This window comes from Nannobrachium achirus (genome assembly GCF_963921795.1).
Source record: "Nannobrachium achirus genome assembly, chromosome: 6".
In the NCBI taxonomy this organism is placed as follows: domain Eukaryota; kingdom Metazoa; phylum Chordata; class Actinopteri; order Myctophiformes; family Myctophidae; genus Nannobrachium; species Nannobrachium achirus.
Genome location: NC_137815.1, coordinates 49,263,104 through 49,286,319, shown reverse-complemented (window position 1 = coordinate 49,286,319; position 23,216 = coordinate 49,263,104). Strand labels below are relative to the sequence as shown.

The 23,216-nt window shown below is 45.3% G+C and overlaps 1 protein-coding gene across 1 annotated transcript in view; it reads right to left on the bottom strand.

Moving 5' to 3' along the window:
* The window catches only part of LOC308287144 (receptor-type tyrosine-protein phosphatase gamma-like), a gene marked incomplete at its 5' end in the record, with an annotated part of 474,731 nt that overhangs the window by 357,172 nt on the left and 94,343 nt on the right, over positions 1 to 23,216 (bottom strand). Inside the window, 1 exon segment of the mRNA XM_080728264.1 lies at positions 187 to 300. Coding sequence (XP_080584390.1) covers positions 187 to 300 — 114 coding nt within the window.

Below are 23,216 nucleotides of genomic sequence, written 5' to 3'. Positions count from 1 at the left end.
AAATAGAGAGAGTATAGAGAGGGATGGGATCAGCTTCACAGGCACACAATTCACATTCAGACTGCATACGCTAAACACCATTTAGGTCTTTTTGAAATACAAGCATCAGAAAATGACCACAAACTCAAACAAATTGACTCATAGACATACTCATGCATACAAACAAACACACACACACAAACACACCTGAGTATGCCCAGTAGGTCTCTTCGGCAGCAGCTCTCCGGAGTCTTGTCCCTGCCGTGGCCCCGCCGCGGCCCTGCGTTGGGTCCGGGGACGCAGCTTGGCCTCCACTCAGCGCTGTGTGGGGACAGAGACAGAAGAGAGACAAAGCGGGGGACGTCAGTGGTGGAAAAAGTACTTTTCTTTTTACTTAAGTAAAAGTATCATTACTGCAATGTAGAAATACTCTGTAAAAGTCCGGAATTCAAAATGTGTCTACTAGTGATGCGCGGGCCGACCCGGTGCCCCCACCCGCCGGGCGGGCGTGTTATCACCACTCTCATGTGCAAAAAATAAATAAGAATAATCAATAAGAGTAGGCCTATAAGAATAAGAATACAACGTTTGAATACGAGCAGGAGCGAGCGAGTTTTAAAATGCGCCAGAGAGGAGCAAGGTTTCTCCTCCGCTCCTTGGTGCGAGGACCGTCCCAATTCCGCTCCTGTTGGGGCCGCAAACCACATTTTGCCAACATTTGACACAACGTGAGCACAGCAGAGAAGATGCACAAACAATTCAGCGCGTGTCGCTGATCAGGATTTCACTTGTATGTCTCTGTCATCCACACAAGTCCGTTTATAAATACTTTGTGTCGGTTAAGTTATATAACCAGCCAGTCAACGGATACGATTTGAAACACAACTTTCGCTAGTGAGACGGATTTTTTGACTGAATAAACCAACTACGCTCACCTCGAGACTCGAGTTGCTCCCATCTCTCCAATCCGGTGATTAATCAATAACCAACAGGATTTAATATTGTCCGTCTTTTGCTGTCTGTTTAAAGTGCGAGGCGCTGTATAAATATGATTGACATAAAACCTGAAACGCCATTCTTACCCCGACGATGCCCCAGAGAGAATGAACGTCTTTGAATGAATGTCTTTTAGGCTAAACCCCAATTTGAACAACACGTTTGTTTATTTAGCCCATGACAATATTGTGCTACTGTAAACCTTTCTGTAAAGCGACTTTGAGTACTTAGAAGAGCCGTATATAAAGATGAGCTATTGTGGAGATGATATACCATCTTTTTTTTAAATGCGGGTTGCGGGGCGGGCGGATTCGTTGATTTTATATATTGTACTGTGGCGCGGGCGGGCGGGTTACGTTCCGTGCGGGCTGTGGGCGGTGCGGGTTATGAAAAAAACCTGACCCGCGCATCACTAGTGTCTACAAGCTCTACAAGCGATCTACAAGAGCTTGTAGATAGGCTATTTTCAAATAGCCTATGAATAAAATAGGGCTAAAGTTGTTTATGTATGTTTTATAATATTATAATTTATAAGTAACGAGTGACTAAAGTTTTCAAATAATTGTAGAGGAGTAAAAAACATTGCAGATTATTACAGTATTACAGAGACAGTGTAGTTCAGATTTTAAAAAACAAAGTGCTCACTGAAGGCTCACGGATGTCACAATATGGTCCACTCAAGCAAAGGTTGACGCCCCTCACGGCTTTTGGGCTTTTGGCTCCCAGAGTCCCAAGCCGTGAGGGGCGTGAAGTGAACCTTTTACAGTAACTCGCCTCGAAATCACTCCTCGAACGACAGGTCTAGGGTTGATCTTGCCACGTTGTACAGGAGGGAGAACAGTGAAGAAGCTCTGAACTACAGTACATGCCGGATGCTCAATGCACGCAACAGACCCACTGGGGGGCCCTTGATTAGATGGCTGTTTATGGTGCTGGTGTGAGTTCGCGTTTGTTTTTGTTTTTGTGTGTGTGTGTGTGTGTGTGTGTGTGTGTGTGTGTGTGTGTGTGTGTGTGTGTGTGTGAGTGTGTGTGTGTGCGTGTGCGAGTGCGTGCGTGTGTCTGTGCGTGTGTCCTTTCTGTAAATCAGTGGAGGCCGTCTCCAGACATGCAAGCTGTTACTGACTGTTATTCTGTGGAAAGACTGCCAAAACACACACACACACACACACACACACACACACACACACACACACACACACACACACACACACACACACACACACACACACACACACACACACACCTTTACCTCACCACCTCACCACAAATAATAGATTTTGGCAGCACCTGGAGGGGTCAGCTGCCATTTCCTATTGCAACCAAGCCTTCAGAAAAACAGCCACCTGTGACCATGGGGATGTAGACTGGTGATGTCTGGTGGGCCAGTTTGCAGGTGTGTGTATGTGTGTGTGTGTGTGTGTGTGTGTGTGTGTGTGTGTGTGTGTGTGTGTGTGTGTGTGTGTGTGTGTGTGTGTGTGTGTGTGTGTTGGGGGGGGGGGGGGGGGGGGGGGCGGGGGGGGGGGGGGGGGGGGGGGGCGGCTGATGGAGACTCCACAAGGACACACAGCGGCCACCAGAAAATGTCAATCATGCCCTAATGGAATTGTAAAGTCTTCGCTCCCTTTAAGAAGGCAGTGTGTGCGTGCATGCGTGTGTGTGTGTGCGTGCGTGCGTGCGTGCGTGCGTGCGTGCGTGCGTGCGTGCGTGCGTGCGTGCGTGGTGTTGGGTGGGGGTTTAAAGGCACAAGGAAGAACAATGGGGTGACTCTTTATTTCAATGACACTCTACGTCCCTCACCCTTGCCAACCCCCCCCCCCCCCCCCCCTCTCTCTCTCTTTCTCTCTCTCTCTCTCTCTCTCGTCCATCCGTCCCTCTCTCTCTCTTTGTTTAGTTTTTTAATTCCTGTGGATCATGTTGGTGGATGCGGATGGGAGGCAGCTTTCTATGGCTTTCCTATGAATTACATTATTGATTCCCGATAGCGCTCAAGAACAGAAAATGTAATTATGCATGGATCCCCCCCTCCCCCCCCAACCCCCGCCCTTAACCTCTCAATCCATGCCAAACCCATCTTCTTCTCATTCCTCTCTCTTTCTTTCTTTCTTTCTTTCAGTGGTCCTCTCTCTCTCTCTCTCTCTCTCTCTCTCTCTCTCTCTCTCTCTCTCTCTCTCTCTCTCTCTCTCTCTCTGGCATTTCATCACTTTGTCTTTTCACTCTCTGCCTTCAGTAAACTACCCCAACCTCCCCCCTCCCTCCCCTCCTCCCCCTCTCCGTCAGCCCTCTAAGAACGCATCCCTCAATCATGTCATTGACGGACGGCCTTCCCCAAATTGCTTTCCGTCCGTCACGCCTAGCAAGCCGAGCACCCCCCCCCCCTCCCCTCCCCTCCCCTCTCTCTCCCAAGCCCCCTGAATTACAGACTTTTACTTGTAACGGAGTACTTCTACATTGCAGTATTGATACTTTTACTCAAGTAAAGAAATTGAGTACTTTTTCCACCCCCGCCCCCAAGCAGGGGTTAACCCCCGCATCACATCTCCATGCGTACGTGTGTGGTCATTTAGAAGCCTCTGTTTAAGGCTTCCATCCATTAAGGTTGCAGTGCAGCGCCCGCATGCAGCCCACAGAGCCGCGACGAATGTCGGCTTGGGGAATGATTCATTTAAAAGCACACAAAATACCACCTGTTCCTCTGCCGTTTTTTCTTTTTGTCAGAGAGATCATCACCATGATTACTAAAACATAATCTAAAATTGTGGATGTGACACAGAGGCACAATGTTACAAATGTAACAAATAATGTTACAGGGGTTTTGGCTAAATTAATCTACACGTTTGTACACTCTCAGATCGAGTTACATGTGTCGTCATCACCGAAAACAAGCGCTCCTTCTACAAGCATCTCCTACGGATTCCAAAATACCTAACTGTATGGGCCCCAAGTGGGCAATGTTTGCAGGATCCACATGGGTCCCACTAGGGCTAGCCTGTGTGGAACCCAAGTGGGTTCTACCTGGGCCCTAGCTGGGCCCCACCTAGGCAAATTTATATAGGAACCAACTTCACCAAGGGGGACCCACTAGGGGTACACGTTGACATTTCATCATAGGCCAACTCAGTCAGTGAAGTACAACTGTGAAAACAAGGCAGCGCAAGATTGAAAGAGAAACAGAAAACACAAAGGGAGAAACAACTAGAGACTTTAGATTGGAAGTGGGTCCTTACAAATAGCTTTTCAGAGGGGGATTTAAGAGCTTTTAAAACATGAGCACACACGGAAAGTGTGGACATGCTACAGAGGACTGTAAAACAAGAGGGAGGAAAGAGGGAGAATGAGAGAAAATGGAATCAGAGAGAGAGAGAGAGAGGGGGAATGAGAGAGAGAGAGAGAGAGAGAGAGAGAGAGAGAGAGAGAGAGAGAGAGAGAGAGAGAGAGAGAGAGAGAGAGAGAACATATCAAGTTCCAATAATAAAATGACTACATTCTCCTAGCAACAGTTTCCTGGGTCACTCTTAACGGACAGCCCGACTGCATAGCAACCACACAGGAGGGGAGGGGAGGGGAGGGGAGAGGAGAGGAGAGGAGAGGAGAGGAGAGGAGAGGAGAGGAGAGGAGAGGAGAGGAGAGGACTGAAGATTATGGAAACAATCAAGGCGATCAAGAAATAATAATATAAAGCCATTTAACACTTATTGCACACTAATGAATGATTGTTGTAATGATATTTAATGATTTTGTTACTTTTGTCAATTGTCATCTTCATAGATGGTGGTCAGCCACAAACTCACAGTCGCAACGACTGGGAAAAAAAAGACGTCAAATAAGAATTTGTTGTCTATTATCTTTCCACAAAATATTAGAAAACGCTCAATAGTGGGCTCGATAACAGCTCGGCTCAATATGGAGGATCGATAAGGTGCTCATTATCAATAAAAAAAATAACGAGCTCCATCCCTAATTGTCTCCACCAGCCGAAGGCTGAGGGAGAGTATGTTTTCCCCTCCGTCCGTCCGTCCGTGCGTCCGTGCGTGCGTCCGTGCGTCCGTGCGTCCGTGCGTCCTCGCAGTTTGTGAGCAGCTAATCTCAGTCACCGTTGGCCCGATCGCTGCCAAAACTGAGCACACACACTCCCTGGATGCCAATCTAGAACCTCTGCCCCCACATTTTTCAAATCAGCCTCATGGTGGCGCTATAACAGGGCCGATTTGTGTGGCCTGGTTGTTACCAGCTAATCTCCGGCGCCGTTGGCCCGATCGCTGCCAAACTGAGCACACACACTCCCTGGATGCTAATTCAGAACCTCTGCCCCACATTTTTTAATCAGCCTCATGGTGGCGCTATAACAGGCCGATTTGTGTGGCCTGGTGGAGACCTGTGCTCGGAAGAGCACTGCTTCTAGTTATGATATGTACTGTACACACATTTGTGGGTGTTTTGTGTTGGCAAAAGAACTCTGGATCCATGCCTGTTGTGTGAAGATGATTCATTTCAAAGCACACAGCGTTATAAAAATACCACCTGTTACCCTGCTGTTTTTTGGTCGGAAGGATTATCACCACCATTACTAAAATTACTAAAATATATCTCGGCACAATATTACAAAAGTCGGGATTTGCGGCGTGCACACACATGCATGCACGCACGCACGCAAACACACCAAATACACTTTCCACACACCCATCTTTCTCTCTACACACCACTATTTAACCTCAAACATCATGAGAGAACATTTTCATTTCATTTGAAACTAGAAGCAGTGCTCTTCCGAGCACAGGTCTCCACCAGGCCACACAAATCGGCCTGTTATAGCGCCACCATGAGGCTGATTTAAAAAAATGTGGGGCAGAGGTTCTGAATTAGCATCCAGGGAGTGTGTGTGCTCAGTTTGGCAGCGATCGGGCCAACGGCGCCGGAGATTAGCTGGTAACAACCAGGCCACACAAATCGGCCTGTTATAGCGCCACCATGAGGCTGATTTGAAAAATGTGGGGCAGAGGTTCTAGATTGGCATCCAGGGAGTGTGTGTGCTCAGTTTGGCAGCGATCGGCCAACGGCGACTGAGATTAGCTGCTCACAAACTGCGAGGACGCCACGGACGCACGGACGGACGCACGGACGGACGGACGGACGGACGGACGGAGGGGAAAACATACTCTCCCTCAGCCTTCGGCTGGTGGAGACAATAAATGTATTTAGGATGCAGAAATCTGTGGCTTAGGATTAGTGCTTCACAAGAAACTCTGATAGGGTTCTGGACAAAGAACAACTTCATCATAGGAATAAAATCTACTGTAATACATAAAGGATCTCACTTCAAGGTCAAGGTCAAGGTATACTTTATTTGTCCACAAGGGAAATTTGTCTTGGGCTTTCACCCCTGCTACAGCCACACACAAAACATCAGTAACAAAACAGTATAAATACATACATTACATTGTGCACAGTGATTAATTAATACTCTCAGTCAGTGCTGTTTCAGAGCGTCGTTCAACAATCCAATGGACACAGGTACAAATGATTTTTTAAACCTAATGTACTTCCATACAGGTTCACTGTACCTTCTTCCCGAAGGTAGAAGTACAAACTTCCCATGTAACACATGAGTAGCATCACCAATTATTTTCTGAGCCTGCCTTAGTGCCGCCTGCTCGTAAATAGACTGCAGAGAGGGGAGTTGTCTTACTCCTATAATCTTCCCTGCAGTCTGAACCAATCTCAACAATTTGGACCTCAGTTGCACTGAGAGATTACCGAACCAAACTGTAATGCCAAATCTAACCAGGCTCTCCAAGACTGCCCGATAGAACACTAACATAAACTTTTGGTCAACACCGTGAACCCTCAGACGGCGGAGGAAGTGTAGTCTTTGCTGTAGTTTACTACAGAGACTGTCCACATGTGTATTCCATGTTAGTGAATTGTCAATGGAAATGCCCAAGTATTTATATGAAGAAACCTGTGAGATGGCTGAGTCATGAATGACCACAGGCCTGTGGTCACCAACGCTCATAGGATCGAACACCATCTCCTGTGTCTTCATAACGTTGAGAACAAGGTAGTTGTCATCACACCAACTGACAAACCTCTGTACCTCTAGAAAATACTCAGCTAGATCCTTATCCTTATCCAGTAGTGCTAAGATGGCAGTATCATCTGAGAATTTAATAATGTAATTATTGGGGTTCTCACTTCTACACTCATTTGTGTACAAAGTAAAAAGGACAGGTGAGCTAACGCAGCCCTGAGGTGCTCCAGTACTTAAGGTTCTGGGCTCTGACAAAATACCATTCACACTGACCCTTTGAGTGCGTTCAGTTAAAAAGGAATAATACCACCTGATAATAAGGGGATGGACATTAAGGTCCTTTAACCTCTTAATTAAGAGATGTGGCTGTATTGTATTAAACGCTGAGCTGAAATCTACAAGAAGAAGGCGTCCATAAGCTTTGTTCTTTTTGTCTTTGTCTAAGTGTTTCAAAAGAAAATAATCCAAGGCCAAAACGGCATCCTCTATACCCCTGTTACTCCTGTATGCGAACTGAAACGTATCTAATGAACCCACCGCTGCCTTCAACAAACTGATAATGATTTTCTCAAAACACTTCATAATTACTGAAGTCAGAGCGACTGGGCGGTAGTCATTATTTTCCTTGCAGCATGCCTTTTTGGGGACAGGGATTATAATGGAGTCTTTTCCAGGTGGATGGATGTTGATTACGCGCTCCTTGAGGGCTGCAGGTCGCAACTCAGAACAGCTCTGCAGTTAATTTCCTACTTTCTCTTTTTCTTGCTTTTTTTCCTGTCTTCTTTTTTTCTTGTGGTGACTCATTACATTGGCCAAGCTGGGCATGTTCTGAGGAACTTTGTTTTATTCGTGTATATAGTAGTTTAGTCTTTTTTTCATGTTTTTTCTGATCGGCTGGCAGAAAAAGTGGGGGAAGGGCCTTCTGTGCCCTGCGAGGAACAAAGCAGAGGAAACAGTGGCCTACCTCTATCAGTTTAGCCTGTCTTAAGCGTGTGGCCCTGGGGCAACGGGACTGGCTCGTTGCTTTGGTGTTTTTTTTATGGAGACACCAGTCTGTTGGTGCCGTAGGCATGGAGGTGTACGTGGACCTTGTTCTGGATGCAGGCGAGCATGGCGGCGGGAGTCAGATCCGGAGTAAACTGCATACGCACGATGTTCGCGCAGAAGAGGAGGCCTACACGCTGTCGTCGTGAAAGCCCGTAACTCTGGCCAGAGGCGCACGCTGCGCACCGGAGGAGCGGAGCCCTCGCCGCGGAGGCTCGTGGCGTGGACCGGAGGATGTGTCGCTGTGGAGGTCCGTAACATACGTGGGCCAAGACGGCGGAGGAGACGCTGTACTACCGAGGCTCGGAAGGACGATTGCAACGCGCACACAACTCCACGATATTGTTCCAATCTTCCATCCCGGGCCATCCAAATGACTCCCCCCCCGCCCTCCCTCCTGTATTGCGGAGAGGAGCATCGCCATCTATCTGCGTTTTTTTTTTTTTTCCTTTTTCTTTGTTGTGACTTGACATTGGTCACTTCTTTTGTTTGCACAGACTTTTGGACACTTTTTTGGCTCTGCACTTTTTCTTTTATTTAGGCTAAGCATTATTATTATTATTGTCTTGGTGCAAACACTTTTGCATACTGTATATATGTGTAGGCTATATATTTTTTGGCACTACGTTGAGAAGTAGTTTCTAATGTTTGAATGACTGGACCATTGTAAGTTCTTTGAGTTTGCAATATGCTTAGAAAAGTCCCTTAAAATTGCAATCCTTTACTTGAAACGTTAGTACTACTTTTTTGTTGTTGTGTTCTGTCTCGACACTTTATGTATATATATATATATATTTTAACCTAATTGCAATGTATGGCTGATTCTCCTGTATTGTTGATTCTTCTTTCTTGTTTGTTTTTGTCACTCGGCTGTACACAACAGTCCTTTTCTTTTTTTCTAACTGTCCTGTAACCTTTAACTGCTGTACCTTCTGGGTAACTGAATTTCCCCCTTGGGATAATAAAGGTATCTATCTATCTATCTATCATGGTGTTCTCATGCCGCAGAAATGTGGAACGCTATACCGAAGGCCTTAAAGGAATGTAAATCTCTATACCTTCCTTTAAAACGGCCCTGAAAAGCCACTTACATGCGGCTGCTACTCGAAACTGGTAAAAGAAAACAAAGCCAATCCTTACATCCCTCCAGACCTTTTTATTGTAAATACCATTTATTTTGCATTGTATTCTATCTGTCTGTCATTCAATGTTATGAGTAAAAAATTATAATAAGCCTTGTGCTTTCTTGGGTGTATCCTTTTAGTTGACCTTGTACCAGTGAACTGTACTGTCATGAAACTGCACCTTTTCCTATGCAAAGAAATGCTGTGCCATACCCCGTCATGGGAGTGTGACGTAATTGAGAGGAGCCTCACAGAGAAAGACTGTGAGATCTCAGGGGAAATGTCAGCCACCCTGTTCTCTAGAACTCTATTCTCTCTCCTCTAATAGCAAGCATTCTCCCTGCACACTGTCAGGGTGGATCTGATTCACCTCACAGCTGACCAGCACGCACGCACGCACGTTAGCACGCACGCACGCGCACACGCACACACACACACACACACACACACACACACACACACACACACACACACACACACACTCACAGACACACGCTACCAGAACATTGTTTTTGACAAACCAAGTCCAGGTTCACAGCGTTTCCTAGCAGCCCAGTGGAGTGGGCAGCTACGAGGTGACTGAGGTTCCCCCCCTCTCACTCTCTCTTTTTATATCTCACTCTCCATGCCCCCCTCCCCCCTCCTCTCCAGGGGCGTCAATTGGGTATGGCAGGGGTATGCAGCTGCCATACCAGGGGGGAAAACAAAAGTTACTTTTAAATATAAATCCATGAATGTCTCTTTGTCTATCTGTGCTGGTTATTATGTTGTTGAATTACAGTAAAATAACTACAAATGCAAAATTTTACAAAATGGTCACTTTAACAAGGTATTATAATTGTATTCTCCCCATCTTGACAAAATGGTATATTCCCAGGTTCTGCAGGTCAGCTGCGCAGGTGCAATGCATTATTGTTAATTGTGGCACGTTTACTAACATGCCAAGTTTAGCTGCACTTGAACAACCGTTCCAGGCTGCCATATCCAGCCCAAGAAACCGTAGATACGGGGGGAAAAATAAAATGTACTTCTTAAAATAAATGTATCATACCTGTTGCTAAGGTATGGCAACATGACTGTTCTTGCAGGCGCGCGTGCAAGACACCAGTCATGTTGCCATACCTTAGCCTTTTCTGAACTGACGCCACTGCTCCTCTCTCTCTCTGGTCAGAGACATCTCTCCTGTCACGTACAATGCTCCACAGCTCCCACTCAGTGGCTGGCCGGTTTAATGAATTCTGACACAACTGATCGCTCTCTGCCCATTAGAGAGAAGTGCTCTCATGACAGGAGAGGAAAAAGGGAGGTGACTCTCTCTCTCTTTCTCTCTCTCTCTTAGCCTCTCGCAGCCACACCACCGCTGTGTGCGTGCGTGCGTGTGTGTGTGTCTCTCTCTCTCTGTCTCACACACACACGCGTGTGCGCACACATAGAAACAACAGCTGTCATAATCCTTATGGGTTCAAAGGGAATGGAATAGAATTAGAGATGGACACGTTAAGGAATTTCCATAATCGATAGTTGTCAACCTCAACAAGCAATCATCATTGATTAATTGTTGACACAATTGCTAAATATAGTTTATGGAATGCAGAATGCAACATGCATGTTATATTCCTCCATAGAAGGACATAATGAGAAACCAGGCAATTTTGCCGACAGTGGCGATATTTTAGTGATTATGTTGCGAGGAAAGCGTTGAGATAATTGCCATTTTGGTTAGAACTGACTGAAAATAACTTTGTACTTCAAGTTTAAAATGATACTAATTATTTTTTCAGGTGTCCACATAAATTCCAAATATTGTCAAATGATCTTGCGGCACCCCTGGACTGCCGTCACGGCACCCAAGGGTGCCCCGTCACCCACTTCTAAAACCCCTGGTGTATACTGTAGTATAGGAGGTGTATTGTGTTCAGTAGACAGTAGACATGGATGCAGTATACAGCACTGGTTCCCAAACACTGGGTTGGGACCCATATTTGGGTCGCGGACCAATGTATATGGGTTGCAAGTAAATATCCCTTAATGATTTGTTTCCTACATTTTTTACCAAAAAGAAAAAAATATAAATCTTCACGAATTAAAGACAAACTAAGACATAACAAAGAAATTCAATTCATTAGAAAACAAATGTTTAAGAAGTTGTGAAAATAGCTGATCTACAAGCTCAGAATGTGGTGCAAAGCAACACGTTGTGTGCTTGTAGATCTGCTATTTTCACTAGTTTGGGTCCCGGGCAAATGTCTAATCTCTCTTTTGGGTTGGGGAAATTGACGATCTGGCCTAGCGGTTGCAGCGCATACCACGTATATGCTCTAATGCGGCTGGACGGCGCGTTGTGGGTTCGAATCCCGATCCTGACGACCTTTGCTGCGTGTCACTCAGCATCTCTCACTCCCTGTTCCCTGTCTCTCTACAGTATGTGCAGTACTATCAATACCTTTACTGATAGAAAAAAGAAATAGACGATCTACGAGCTCACAATAATAATGAAAATGAAACGGTTTTGGACATACAAGATTGTAGATATGTATGATATGTATGCTTTTAGATCTAGAATAGAACGGTGTAGAATGTAATAGAATAACATAGAAGACATAGCAATATGATATTTGTCAGTATTCTTTTCCTTTTGGTCTGAGTGTAGTTTGGCGATTATGGTTGGTTACCTGTACATTCTAAATGCATCCAGCAGGCATGTAAATGAAGTCAGCTGGGTTCTCTCTGTGAACCACTAGTCTACTGCCAGGAGTCAATAAAGCTTTCAGGAGTAGGGACTCTTTGGCTTCTCTGGTCCTTTGTGTCCAAACACAAGCGCCACTCGTACAAAAGTTCCTCTTGAGAAGAAAAATAGACAACATTGGTTCCTGTCATCCATCAGGGAGGCCATTTAAGGGAATTGGCGAGTGTTTGCTCAAGCCTTCATTAAAATGCACAACCCGTCAGCGGGTTGCTGTAGTTAACCTTGGCTCCCTCGCCCCACTCTCTTTCTCTCCCTTCACTCGATTTCAGCAGCGTTTGTTTGCTGCAGTGTTGGGTTGTGGGCGCACGCGCGCACACACACACGCACACAAACACATTTAAATAATACGCAGGCACACACGTTGTGTACAGTATGAACGTGTGTGAGAGAGAGATAAAGTTTTCACGTGTAAATGCACAACGTAACCCTTTTCTCAAAAAGACACGCAAACAAACCGTCGTTGTCGGGTGGAAACCCTGTATGTCCAAAACCGTTCGTTTTGTATTCATCATTTTAAAAATGATTTAAAATAGTGAAAACAGCCGATCTACAAGTGCTTGTAGATCTGCCATTTTCACTAGTTTTGTGCGACAGTCTTGTATGATGAAGCAGGGCTTTGCTTTACGCAAAAACGTACACATGTGAAACTTGGAGATACAAGGTTTCTGCCAGTGACAAAATGCAGGCACACATGAGACGCACATGCACACTGTGTGTGTGATGGCCAGCCCATGTCACTCACTACAATGGTGATTCACTTGCATTAGCATTCGTTACATCTCCCTCCAATTGCTCTTACTGGTGAAGGACATCCACACACACACACACACACACACACACACTCTCTCTCTCTCTCTCTCTCTCTCTCTCTCTGTAACACATGGCACTTATAGCCAGCGTTCAGGCCATGTGCGGCCCCCTCCCTGTGGCCGTTGGCAGGCCTGTGGGCGAGATGGTTTACAGGAGCAGCTGTCCTGCTAAAGCAGCCTGGCAGGCAGGTAATGGTTCTCCTGTGGCCTGCCGGTGCCCCTGGTGACCCTGGCAGCGCCAGCGTGGCTCTGCGTCCAGGAGGAGAGGAGGGGGCGACGGGGGCGAGAGAGGGTGAGAGGAGGGGGCGACGGGGCGAGAGAGGGTGAGAGGAGGGGGTGATGGGGGCGAGAGAGGAGGAGAGGAGGGGGTGACGGGGCGGGAGAGAGGAGGAGTAGGGATGGGACAATATGACATTTTCACATCACGATTCTTTTCTCTTTGCCAAAAAATAGCAGATCTACAGGCTCACAATGCGTCGCAACGCTTGTAGATTGGCTATTTTTTGGCAAAGAGATTTGGTAGAGAGTTTAAAAAAAAGACTGTATCAAGTACGTATATTATAAGTACGTTTTACAAATAGAGGGTTTAAGTGGTACCGGATATGCAGCTACGCAAACAAAAGGTGAATTGATCCCAGTGCATGACAGAGGACGATATCACGATAAATTAAATCTCCACGATACGATTATCGTGAGTGTTTTTTATTACAATATACGATAATATCGCTTATCGTCCCATCCCTAAGGAGGAGAGGAGGGGGCAACGGGTGAGCTAAGATGACTAAAACTATGACTAAATATATTGACAATTTCGTGGACAAATAAAAACTAGACTAAAATGTCAGGCACGGACTAGTGGAGAAGGGATCCAGTAGAACTAAAAGACAAGACATTTTATGTTTGGTTAAACTCGGGTGTTGCGTTCTGAAAATAGCAAATCTACAAGCTCCGCGATGCGTTGTGAGCTTGTAGATCAGCTATTTTCAGCATGCAACCAAGAGTAAAATCAGCCATTAAGATGCCATCAAGGCCCGCCAAAATACAGACTTATTTAGTCGTCAAAAATCTCATGATGTTTAGTCGACTAAAACTAGACCAAAACTAAAACATTTCAGATGACTAAAGTATGACTAAAACTAAATTACATAAGGCTATGACTAAAACTAAATCCAAACTCCCTGTCAAAATCAATACTGGGCACACAGACAGACAGACAGACAGACAGACAGAGGCAGAGAGGGGAAGGGAATGCATTTCACCCACACAATAACCCTGCCTCTGTTGGGTACAGAAAAACTGAGCTGAGCAATGCCTGTGCGATAACTCCATCAACAATGGGCAAGCTTGCCCCTATACAGTTGCTGTGTGCTCATTTGTAGTTATATGCAAATGTAAATATAACAACAAGCGTGAACTCAGATTGTACCACAAATAATAATCCACAAACGTCCATCCCTAATTGCAGAGCGACTCAGTAAATTGTACGAACACGCGCAAATGATCAAGTAATGAAGTGCCAAGAAAACAAATAAAGCAACAAGCAACACATCAAACCTAGCATCTGACTGAACAACAACTACAACATAATAATAATGAAATAATGACAAATATTAAGGGAATCAAAGACCTTCTGATAAAAGTATGTTTTAAGAAGTTAGCTAAAATAAGATGCGTAGCTATTTATCAAGGGTGAGCTCCTCAGGCAGGTCATTCCAGGATGGAGGGGCCCTGACAGCAAAGGCACACTCAGGCTGGTTGCACACGGCTGTGTTTTTACGTTTTGAAAACCCGAAATCCGCAAAAAAACGTTTTTCAGGCCAGAGAGAGAGAGAGAGGAGAGAGAGAGAGAGAGTGCAAGGGACCCAGTGGCGACAGTTGTGAAAATCGAAAAAAATAAAAATAAATCAACCCTGGTCCAAAAATAAATACGAAACGGCGGCAATGTCAGTGTGAAAACGTGATTGACATAACGTGAGGTAGATTTTTGTATTTACATGCTACGAAATTCGCTTGGCCGATAAACCCTCTGTCTTCAGCCTCCACTCAGGAACAACCAGCGGGTTCCTGCCGAGGACCAGGCAGCACACGGGCTCATCTCATAAGGGGTTAATCTAACTCACAAATGCAATTAGACGGCAGGCCATTGAAACGCCTTAAAAGTAATCAGTGAAATATTCGAATCAATCACAAACAGACAGGCGGCCGGTGTAAGGACGTTTAAACAGGAGTAATTACAGTATGCTCGCTGGTTTTTAGTTAAAGGTCCAACCCTGATGAAGGCAGATGCTGAAAAGGAGGAGGCAGAGACAGGGAGGAGGAGGGGAAGGCAGTGGTGGAAAGAAACTAACTACATTTACTTGAGTAGTTCCTTCCTATTTCCAATACTTTTACTTCTACTCCGCTACATCTCAGTCCAAATGTTGTACTTACTTCACTACATTTATTTGAGAACTTTAGTTACTAGTTACTTTGTGGATTTTGATTATTATTACAAAACATACATTAACCACTTCAAACCTATATACACACAAAATAACTATGTACATTTCAGTCATTCGAAAATAGACGACCTACGAGCTCACAATGCATTTCTATACATTTGAAAACGGACATTCTGCATAATGAGCACTTTTGGTACTTAAAGTATATTTTTATGCCAATACTTGCGTACTTGAATACATTTTCAATTCCGGACTTATACTTACTGAATGAATGAAGGCCATGGCCGCCGTTGCCCCTCAGTTTGGCCTTGTGCCTCTCAAAACAATGGCATGACCTGAGGCCACAGTGGCCTTAATGCCCCAGCTGACTGTACCACTTTCTCCTCTGTCTCTTTCTTGTCAATGTGTAGACACCAGTGTCTCTTTCTTGTCATGTAGACAACGGTGTCTTTTGTTGAGATTCTCAGCTATATCTTTATCCATGTCTTACCCCTTATCGCTATAAACTTCTTTGCCTCTTTTCTTTTTACTATTTTGAAAAACATTTTAAAATACATCAAAAAGCCGATGTACATCGAAACGTTGTGAGCTTGTAGATCAGCTATTTGAAATATTAAAAAAAAAAGTTAAAAATGTCAAAAAGGTTTAGGGATAAGGGGTATTCTCATTGGAATGAGCTCCATAATGTGATTTTAACTTAACAGTTTGGTTTCTCAAATGCCCTTCGACATAGAGTAACAAAGTCATGGCGTCACTTGCATCCCCTGGTTCCCAGAAGTAATTTCTCTATGGAGAATAACATTGAGTCATCTTAAAATCGTCTCATATAAGCATTGTGGTCCAAAAATATACAAACTGTCTCCACGATATTGTCGGGGAGGTGGCTCTGTAGTCAGTCACTAATATTTGATACAGTCTATCTCTGGCAAAAATGTAACTAATTCGGCGACAGTAACATTAGCGTTTTGTCACCATCAGTTGTTTCTTCATATCCATATGAGTCAAACTGCTGAGATCATTTGTTTGTGTTCTTATATGATGCAATATGAAAAAAAGTCTATGGGAATTCAGAATGGGGGGAAAAAACAGGAACCAAGTAGGATGTGTAAATGACGTCTAGCAGCTCTATTAACACTGACATTAACAGTCTAATAAAGAGTCCAGGTTTTTTAAGACAATGAATACTGATGATGTCAATGTGACAATTCTTCTCACTGTCTCTAATTATCTTTTGTGCTTTGTAAAGTTCAAAGCCATCATTTGGAAAAAGTAGAAGTGAAGAAGGTAAGGAAGTAGACAAAAGTTCAGAGATGGAAATAATAACAATAATTACACTTGACTTTTAAAGCAATTTTGGAAAATGGGTTATAAATTGCTCTATCTACGCCTTCCCTCTCAGCTTTACTTACTATTTGATTTGTGCAGGGCTGAGATTCTTTTCACTTCAGATAGTCTACATTTCAAAATCATCCTTCACCCTTAAATTCAATTAATTATTTCAATGGACTAAACTTTGTTTTATTTGATGGCCTTCCTGCCCTAGCATTTGGCCTTTGTGCCCTAAAATAATTGACACCACCAAAGGCCAAATGGCCGTGCCCCTAAAACGATGAAATTCTAGGCCTGCTTGTGACAGAGTATTTCTACATGTATTGATACTTTTACTTAAATGGGCACTCCACCACTTTTCAACCTATGTTCATATAATTGGTCCTCACTCAAAAATAGCTTTTCTTTTTTTTTTCTTCTTTTTCTCAGAGGCGGGCTGTGGGCTGGTCAAAAACCCATAGTCTTGTGACATCATCGATTACCAATCCAGCTTATAGAAACTGCAGGCTTTCTATTCCTGAAAAGTTGCAATTTTAAAGTGGAAGCCATTGTTCTTGCGATATTAAAAATCTAAATATTTTTTTCAAAAATATTGATTACATTTTTTTTTTGGGAAAATGATGATGTCACAAGACGATGGATTCTGAACTTCCCACAGCTCTCATAAGGAGACTTGGACTCAGTAGAAAAAAATTGTGATGTTTTATCATGAACATTAGTGAGGACCTATTATATGAAGACAGGTTGAAAAGTGGTGAACTACTCCTTTAAGTAAAACACACAAGTACTGTTTCCACCACTGGAGAAAGGGAGTCCACATTGGGGGCCAGGACTCACTACTGTAAATGTCTGGACCCAGTGGGGGGCTCGACAGGACGCTTACTATAGAAGACCAAAGCAAAGCGGAGGAGAGTCAGTCCCCAGCCCAGCATGAGAACAGGTACATTGTATTGTAGACTCTTAGCCAAGGGCAGAGAGAGGGTGGAGACAGAGAGAAGGAAAGACCAGAAGAAGAGGGAAGAGATAGACAGAGTTATGAACTGTGAAGCCTGACAATGCACATCATCATCGGCGCCCACGAAGCAGAAACACAGGAGAGATGGCACACAATGGAGGGAGGAGGGAGGGAGAGAGAGAGAGAGAGAGAGAGAGAGAGAGACCAACGAGATAATGGCACATCACTCAAGCGGCTCTTTAGTGTCGTCAGAGAACACGCCTCTCAGATGCATGATGCATGCACCCACACACACACACACACACACACACACACACACACACACACACACACACACACACACACACACACACACACACACACACACACACACACACACACACACACACAGAAACCTGGCTCCGGAGCGCCTCGTGCCACCGCCAACCTCTTCCTCCTCCTCTCACCTTCCTCTCGTTCCCCACCCACCTTCCTCGTCTCCAGTCCCCCATCCAGTCGCATTGATTATCTATAGACAGGAAGGCTGCTGCCCCCCCCCCCCGGCCAGCCATCACGCCACCTGCACACGCACGCGCACACACACACACACACACACACACACACACACACACACACCCAACACACACACACACACACACACACACACACACACACACACACACACACACACACACACACACACACACACACACACACACACACACACACACACACACACACACACACACACACACGCGCGCGGCCCCGCGGCTAGCTAATTAATAGGCGGTGTGCTCCAAGACAAGGTCGTGCTGCTGGGCTAAACACAGTGCCATGAAGTTGACACCTCCACTGGGACAGCAGACAGCGGCTGTTAATGCACTCTCCATTGTCCTGCCCCAATGGAGGCTGCCACAGCAATACATGACAAAGTGTTTTTTTCTTTTTTCTTTTCTGCCTACACCGCTGTGATAGCAATATGTGATTGTGTTCTTCTCCGCAGCCAAGGTCACGGCAGCGGGGACCTGTTCATGGTCCAAGTAGCTAGAGAACCATCTGGCGCAGAGGCGTTCAATGCTGCTATACTGTACCGTACAGCGCCGCGTGAAGCAGCAGCAGCGCCATTGTTTTATTGAGCTGCATTTATCGTTTGCTTGGCATTCGGCGCTATATGGACGGAGAGGAGAGGAGAGGAGAGGAGAGGAGAGGAGAGGAGAGGAGAGGAGAGGAGAGGTGACTCCTGTGCATTTCTGAGGTGCAGATGGTGTGCATGAAGAGTTTGTCGCTTGGTAAAAACAACGAAAAAAGAAAAAAGTCTAGAATGGTGGCTCTCAACGCACTGGGATGTCAAAACAACTCACATGACATTGGTCTAGAAAAGTGGTTCTCAAACTTGGGGTCGGGACCCCAAGTGGGGTTCCCAGATGATGATATTAAAAAAATGTCTCACTCAATGGTAAACAAACCAACATACAGGGTATCTGCACATTTATAAAGTGACAATTTAAGGACTTTCAAGACAAACAGGCCAAATATTGTCAAATATTAAGTAAGCAAGAGGCGAACATTGTGAAAATAGCCGATATACATGCTCACAAGTCACAACGCCTGCTTATCTGTGGAACCGAGTCACATTAAATGTAATACCTACAATTCCAAGTGTTTGTCAGGGTGGGGGTCCCCAGTTCAAATATGTTTATTTTGGGGGTCACGGCCTAAAAAGGTTTGAGAACCCCTGGTCTAGAAACACAGTCACTCTGTCGATGTAAAAATGGACTGGGTCAATTGTTACATTCAGTTACAAAGACGTTCAAATCGTCATCGATGAACCTCTCCCAACCTCTCTACCACAAGCTAGCGGGGATGAGGAGCACCTTGCAGACACAGACTAATCCTTTGTGCTGGTAGAGCCATCAGGCAACATATCAGTGGTTCTCAAACCTTTTAATTCCAAGGACCCCTATAACTCTGTGAGTATATAAATGGATTACTAATGTGTGCAAATTATGGTCAGAGTTAGACCTGTAAGGACTCCTTTGTTAATCTAAGGGCTAATGGGATGTACACTAATATTTTGCTGAAACGTACAGTGTCAACCATGGCTTCTTCTCTGGTGACCAGACTGTAGCAGTGCAAGGGGGTAAAAATCTAATTGTATCATCATAACATAAATGAATAAAAGAAACATATTTTATTTTATTACAAATCTTAGTTTGAGGGGCGCCCGCTGGCCTACTGGTCCAGGCGCATACCACTTAGGCATTGCCACATAGGCATGGATGCCTGGCGGTGTCGCCGGTTCAATTCCCGCTCCCCACGACCTTTGCCGTGTGTCACTCTCCAACTCTCTCCCCATTTCCTGTCATTCTACTGCCCTATCAATAAAGGCATAAAAGCCCCCCCAAAAAAAGAATCTTAAAAACAAAAAAACTCAGTTTGAAGTTACAGAATGCCGCTTACGATTCACTATTACGCCTCTCATAATCATTCAGAGCACAGCATTATGGGTGATCTTTAGAGACGTTCCACCTGGTCGATGTAGGATGACGGGGTGATTTGTGGCCATCAGCCTTTCGTGTAACTAAAAAAAAAGAAAGAAAAAAGAAAAACCTGCCTATGGCATTCACGAGGAGGAAAGGCGAAATAAATTGTGAAATGAGATGCACTCGTCTTTATCTCCTTGCCTTTCTTTCTAAGTAGGCTTGAAGGTCATTGCGTATGAAACAATCCATAACAGATGTCGCAGAACCAGAGACTATACAAAAGGCATCTGTATCTCCCTCGCTCGCTCGCTCGCTTCTTTCTCTCTCTCTCCCTCTTTGAAATGGGCCTTTTCTCTTAATAACTCACGCTAGTCTCATGTGACATTTAAATATTCACAAGATACATCCAACGTCCTGTGGGCCTCTCTCCCATTGTGCCGGTTGGAGCCACGCAAAATGTCAATGCATTTAGTGCACTGAAACGTTGTCGGAGCTGTACCCTAATGCTCATGTGGCCTATAGCATAACGATGGCCCCTTTTGTTCATGCACTGTGTGTGTGTGTGTGGATGGTTGGGCCTGACGTCCTCTCCAATCGTGGAAGGGTGTCCTTGTTTTACAGGGCTCTTCGGAAAGCCATTTAAGCACAAAAAAGGTCCACGTGTACAGAGGCACACCGAGCGGAGCTTGAGAAAGTGACAGTGGTGAGAGCTGAGCACAGTCCCGAGCTGTCAGACCACTGAACAGGCCCCAGAAGGAGCGGAGGTTGTTGTCTATTTCGTGTGGTCGAGTGGCTTCTTAAATTTGTCGAACATTATCGCCAGTCCTTAGGGAGCACACACGTTGGTTTAGCCTTACGCTGGGAGAGTGCACGGGTGGATTAATTGGAACTTAAAGGTCTAACCTTCTCATTTCCAACGTAATCGTTGTGCCATTGTCAGATGACTTTAAAAGGGCACTTGAAGCACCCCATACTTCTTACTCCAATACCGTGGCTCGATAGCTCAGTGGCAGAGCAGTGACTTTGTGTGTGTGCGCACACATGCGCATGCATTTGTTTGTGTGTGTGTGTGTGGTAATGAGGCAGATTCAGCCCAGCATCACAACACACTGTTAGCTTTAATGACATAAGTGAAGTAATGATGGCTGCTTGGTTAGGGGCATCCGGAGGGTGCTGAGAGACAGAGACAAAAGAGGGGAGTGACAGAGAGACAAGGAGAGCAAGCTAAACGAGGAAAAGCAAGGGAAAGTGAAAAGAGTGACAGATACAGGAAACATTTAGCAAAAAGTGACCAGATCAATCACATTAAAGCAGCATTGAGTTAAGTCAAAAGAAGAGTAAAAGTCCCCCCACCACACACACACACGCACGCACACGCGCGCACGCGCACACACACACACACACACACACACACACACACACACACACACACACACACACACACACACACACACACACACACACACATTACCTCTCCATTGCGTCATCTTAGCATAGCAAATGGATTAGCACCTATTGCGTCACGCCGAACCGCCTTCTGCCCGGCAATTATCACTCTTTCAAAAATGCGTCTGGGATGGAATATGAAATTATTAAGCCGGCTAGCTTTACTCCTTTTCACCGGAACAAAAGGCGGCATTAGGACAAGGGGAAAGAGGGCGGACGTTATGTTGCATTGTCAACCTAAAGAATAAAGAACAACACTTCCCCTCCCCTTTTAGCGTTACCGAATTCAACAGAGCTGTCAAATCGTCTCGGGGACGGCCGGGCCCACGCAGAAATTGTTTTCGCGAACTGCGGCGGAGATTACAGGAATGAAGAGAACATTGGAATCGGAGGGGGAGGAATCGGAGGGGGAAATGAGTAAGAGAGAGAGAGAGAGTGTATTAGAGAAAGAGCGAGAGCAGGGGTGTCGCACCAAACTCTGGGCCATGAGTACAAGGATTTATTGACTGGGAATGCATTATTACGCATTATTTTGTGCTTTAACTATTGAAAAATAGCAGACATACAAGCTCATAGCGCGGCACCAAGTGCCACGCTACGAGCTTGTAGGACTGCTATTTTTTTACAATCGTGAAAGTTTGTGTCAAATCCTTCTAAGGATGTTTCCCATCTCAAAATATTTAGTTCCAGGGACCCCCCAGAAGCAAAATTTGAGTTACAAATGTTCGCTTAAAAAAATACATAAATTCAAAGATTTGCACAAATGTTTTCACGACTTTTAAAAAATAGCAGATCTACAAGCTCGTAACGCAGCACTCGGTGCCGCGCTGTGAGCTTGTATATCTGTATCAGTATAAAATAATTAAGGCCCCTCCAACCTTGGGCCCTAGTAACTCAGTACCACTTTTCCCCCCCTTGTGACGCCCCTGCTAGAGAGCGAGCGAGAGAGACGTGATGCGGGGAGAGAAATCAAATGCGTGCTTTGAGCCGGGCGTCTGAGCGAGAGATAAGGAAGGCCAACGGAGAGATGAGTGATTGCGAATCGATAGGCTCCTCCGGGCATTCTTCTGCTCCTCTCCTTCTCGCCAAAGAGTTAACCTCTGGGGTCAGGACGCATTCAATATGCCTCTCCTACTAGCGGAGATGCACGCACACCCATCATTAACCACAACACATTCCACTGATTCATCGTTTCTAGCCCAGTGGCTTCCTTTACCCACGCAAACACAACGCACGCACGCACACACACGCGCGCGCACGCAGCCACGCACGTATGCACGCACGCACACACACACACCTGGATTCGTGAACCCTGACCTGTTGTACCATGATGCCTTGCAACTACTGCAGAGGCGTTTTTTTTCCCTTCGTCTCCTCTCAAGTTCATGTTCATGTGTTTGAGAGAGAGAGAGAGAGAGAGAGAGAGAGAGAGAGAGAGAGAGAGAGAGAGAGAGAGAGATTGGCTCACCCAATTATTGCTGTGGTTTTGTTAGCGAGAGAATGTGCGGCTGAGCAGATACGGTGTGCGTGCGCATGTGTCTGTGTGTGTGTGTGTGTGTGTGGGCCTTATCAACGACAAAGCTTGTGCTTTCCCTAGCCATTTTATCCCGGTTCTTTTTCATGTTTTCCTCTCCTCTCCTCTGTTTTCTTCTCCCGTTCTTTCTTCCTATCCCGCTATTACGACAAACACCCCCAAACACCCCTTTTTTTTGTGTTTTTCTGTTTGTTTGTTTCTGTTCCAGACACGGCCACTAGGCCTGCTCTGCACACACAGGCGTGGAAAATGTGGATCTGAGCGTCCCGGGGATGCACACACCTCCAGACAAGATTACGGTAAGACAACTGGGTGGATAAGGCGGC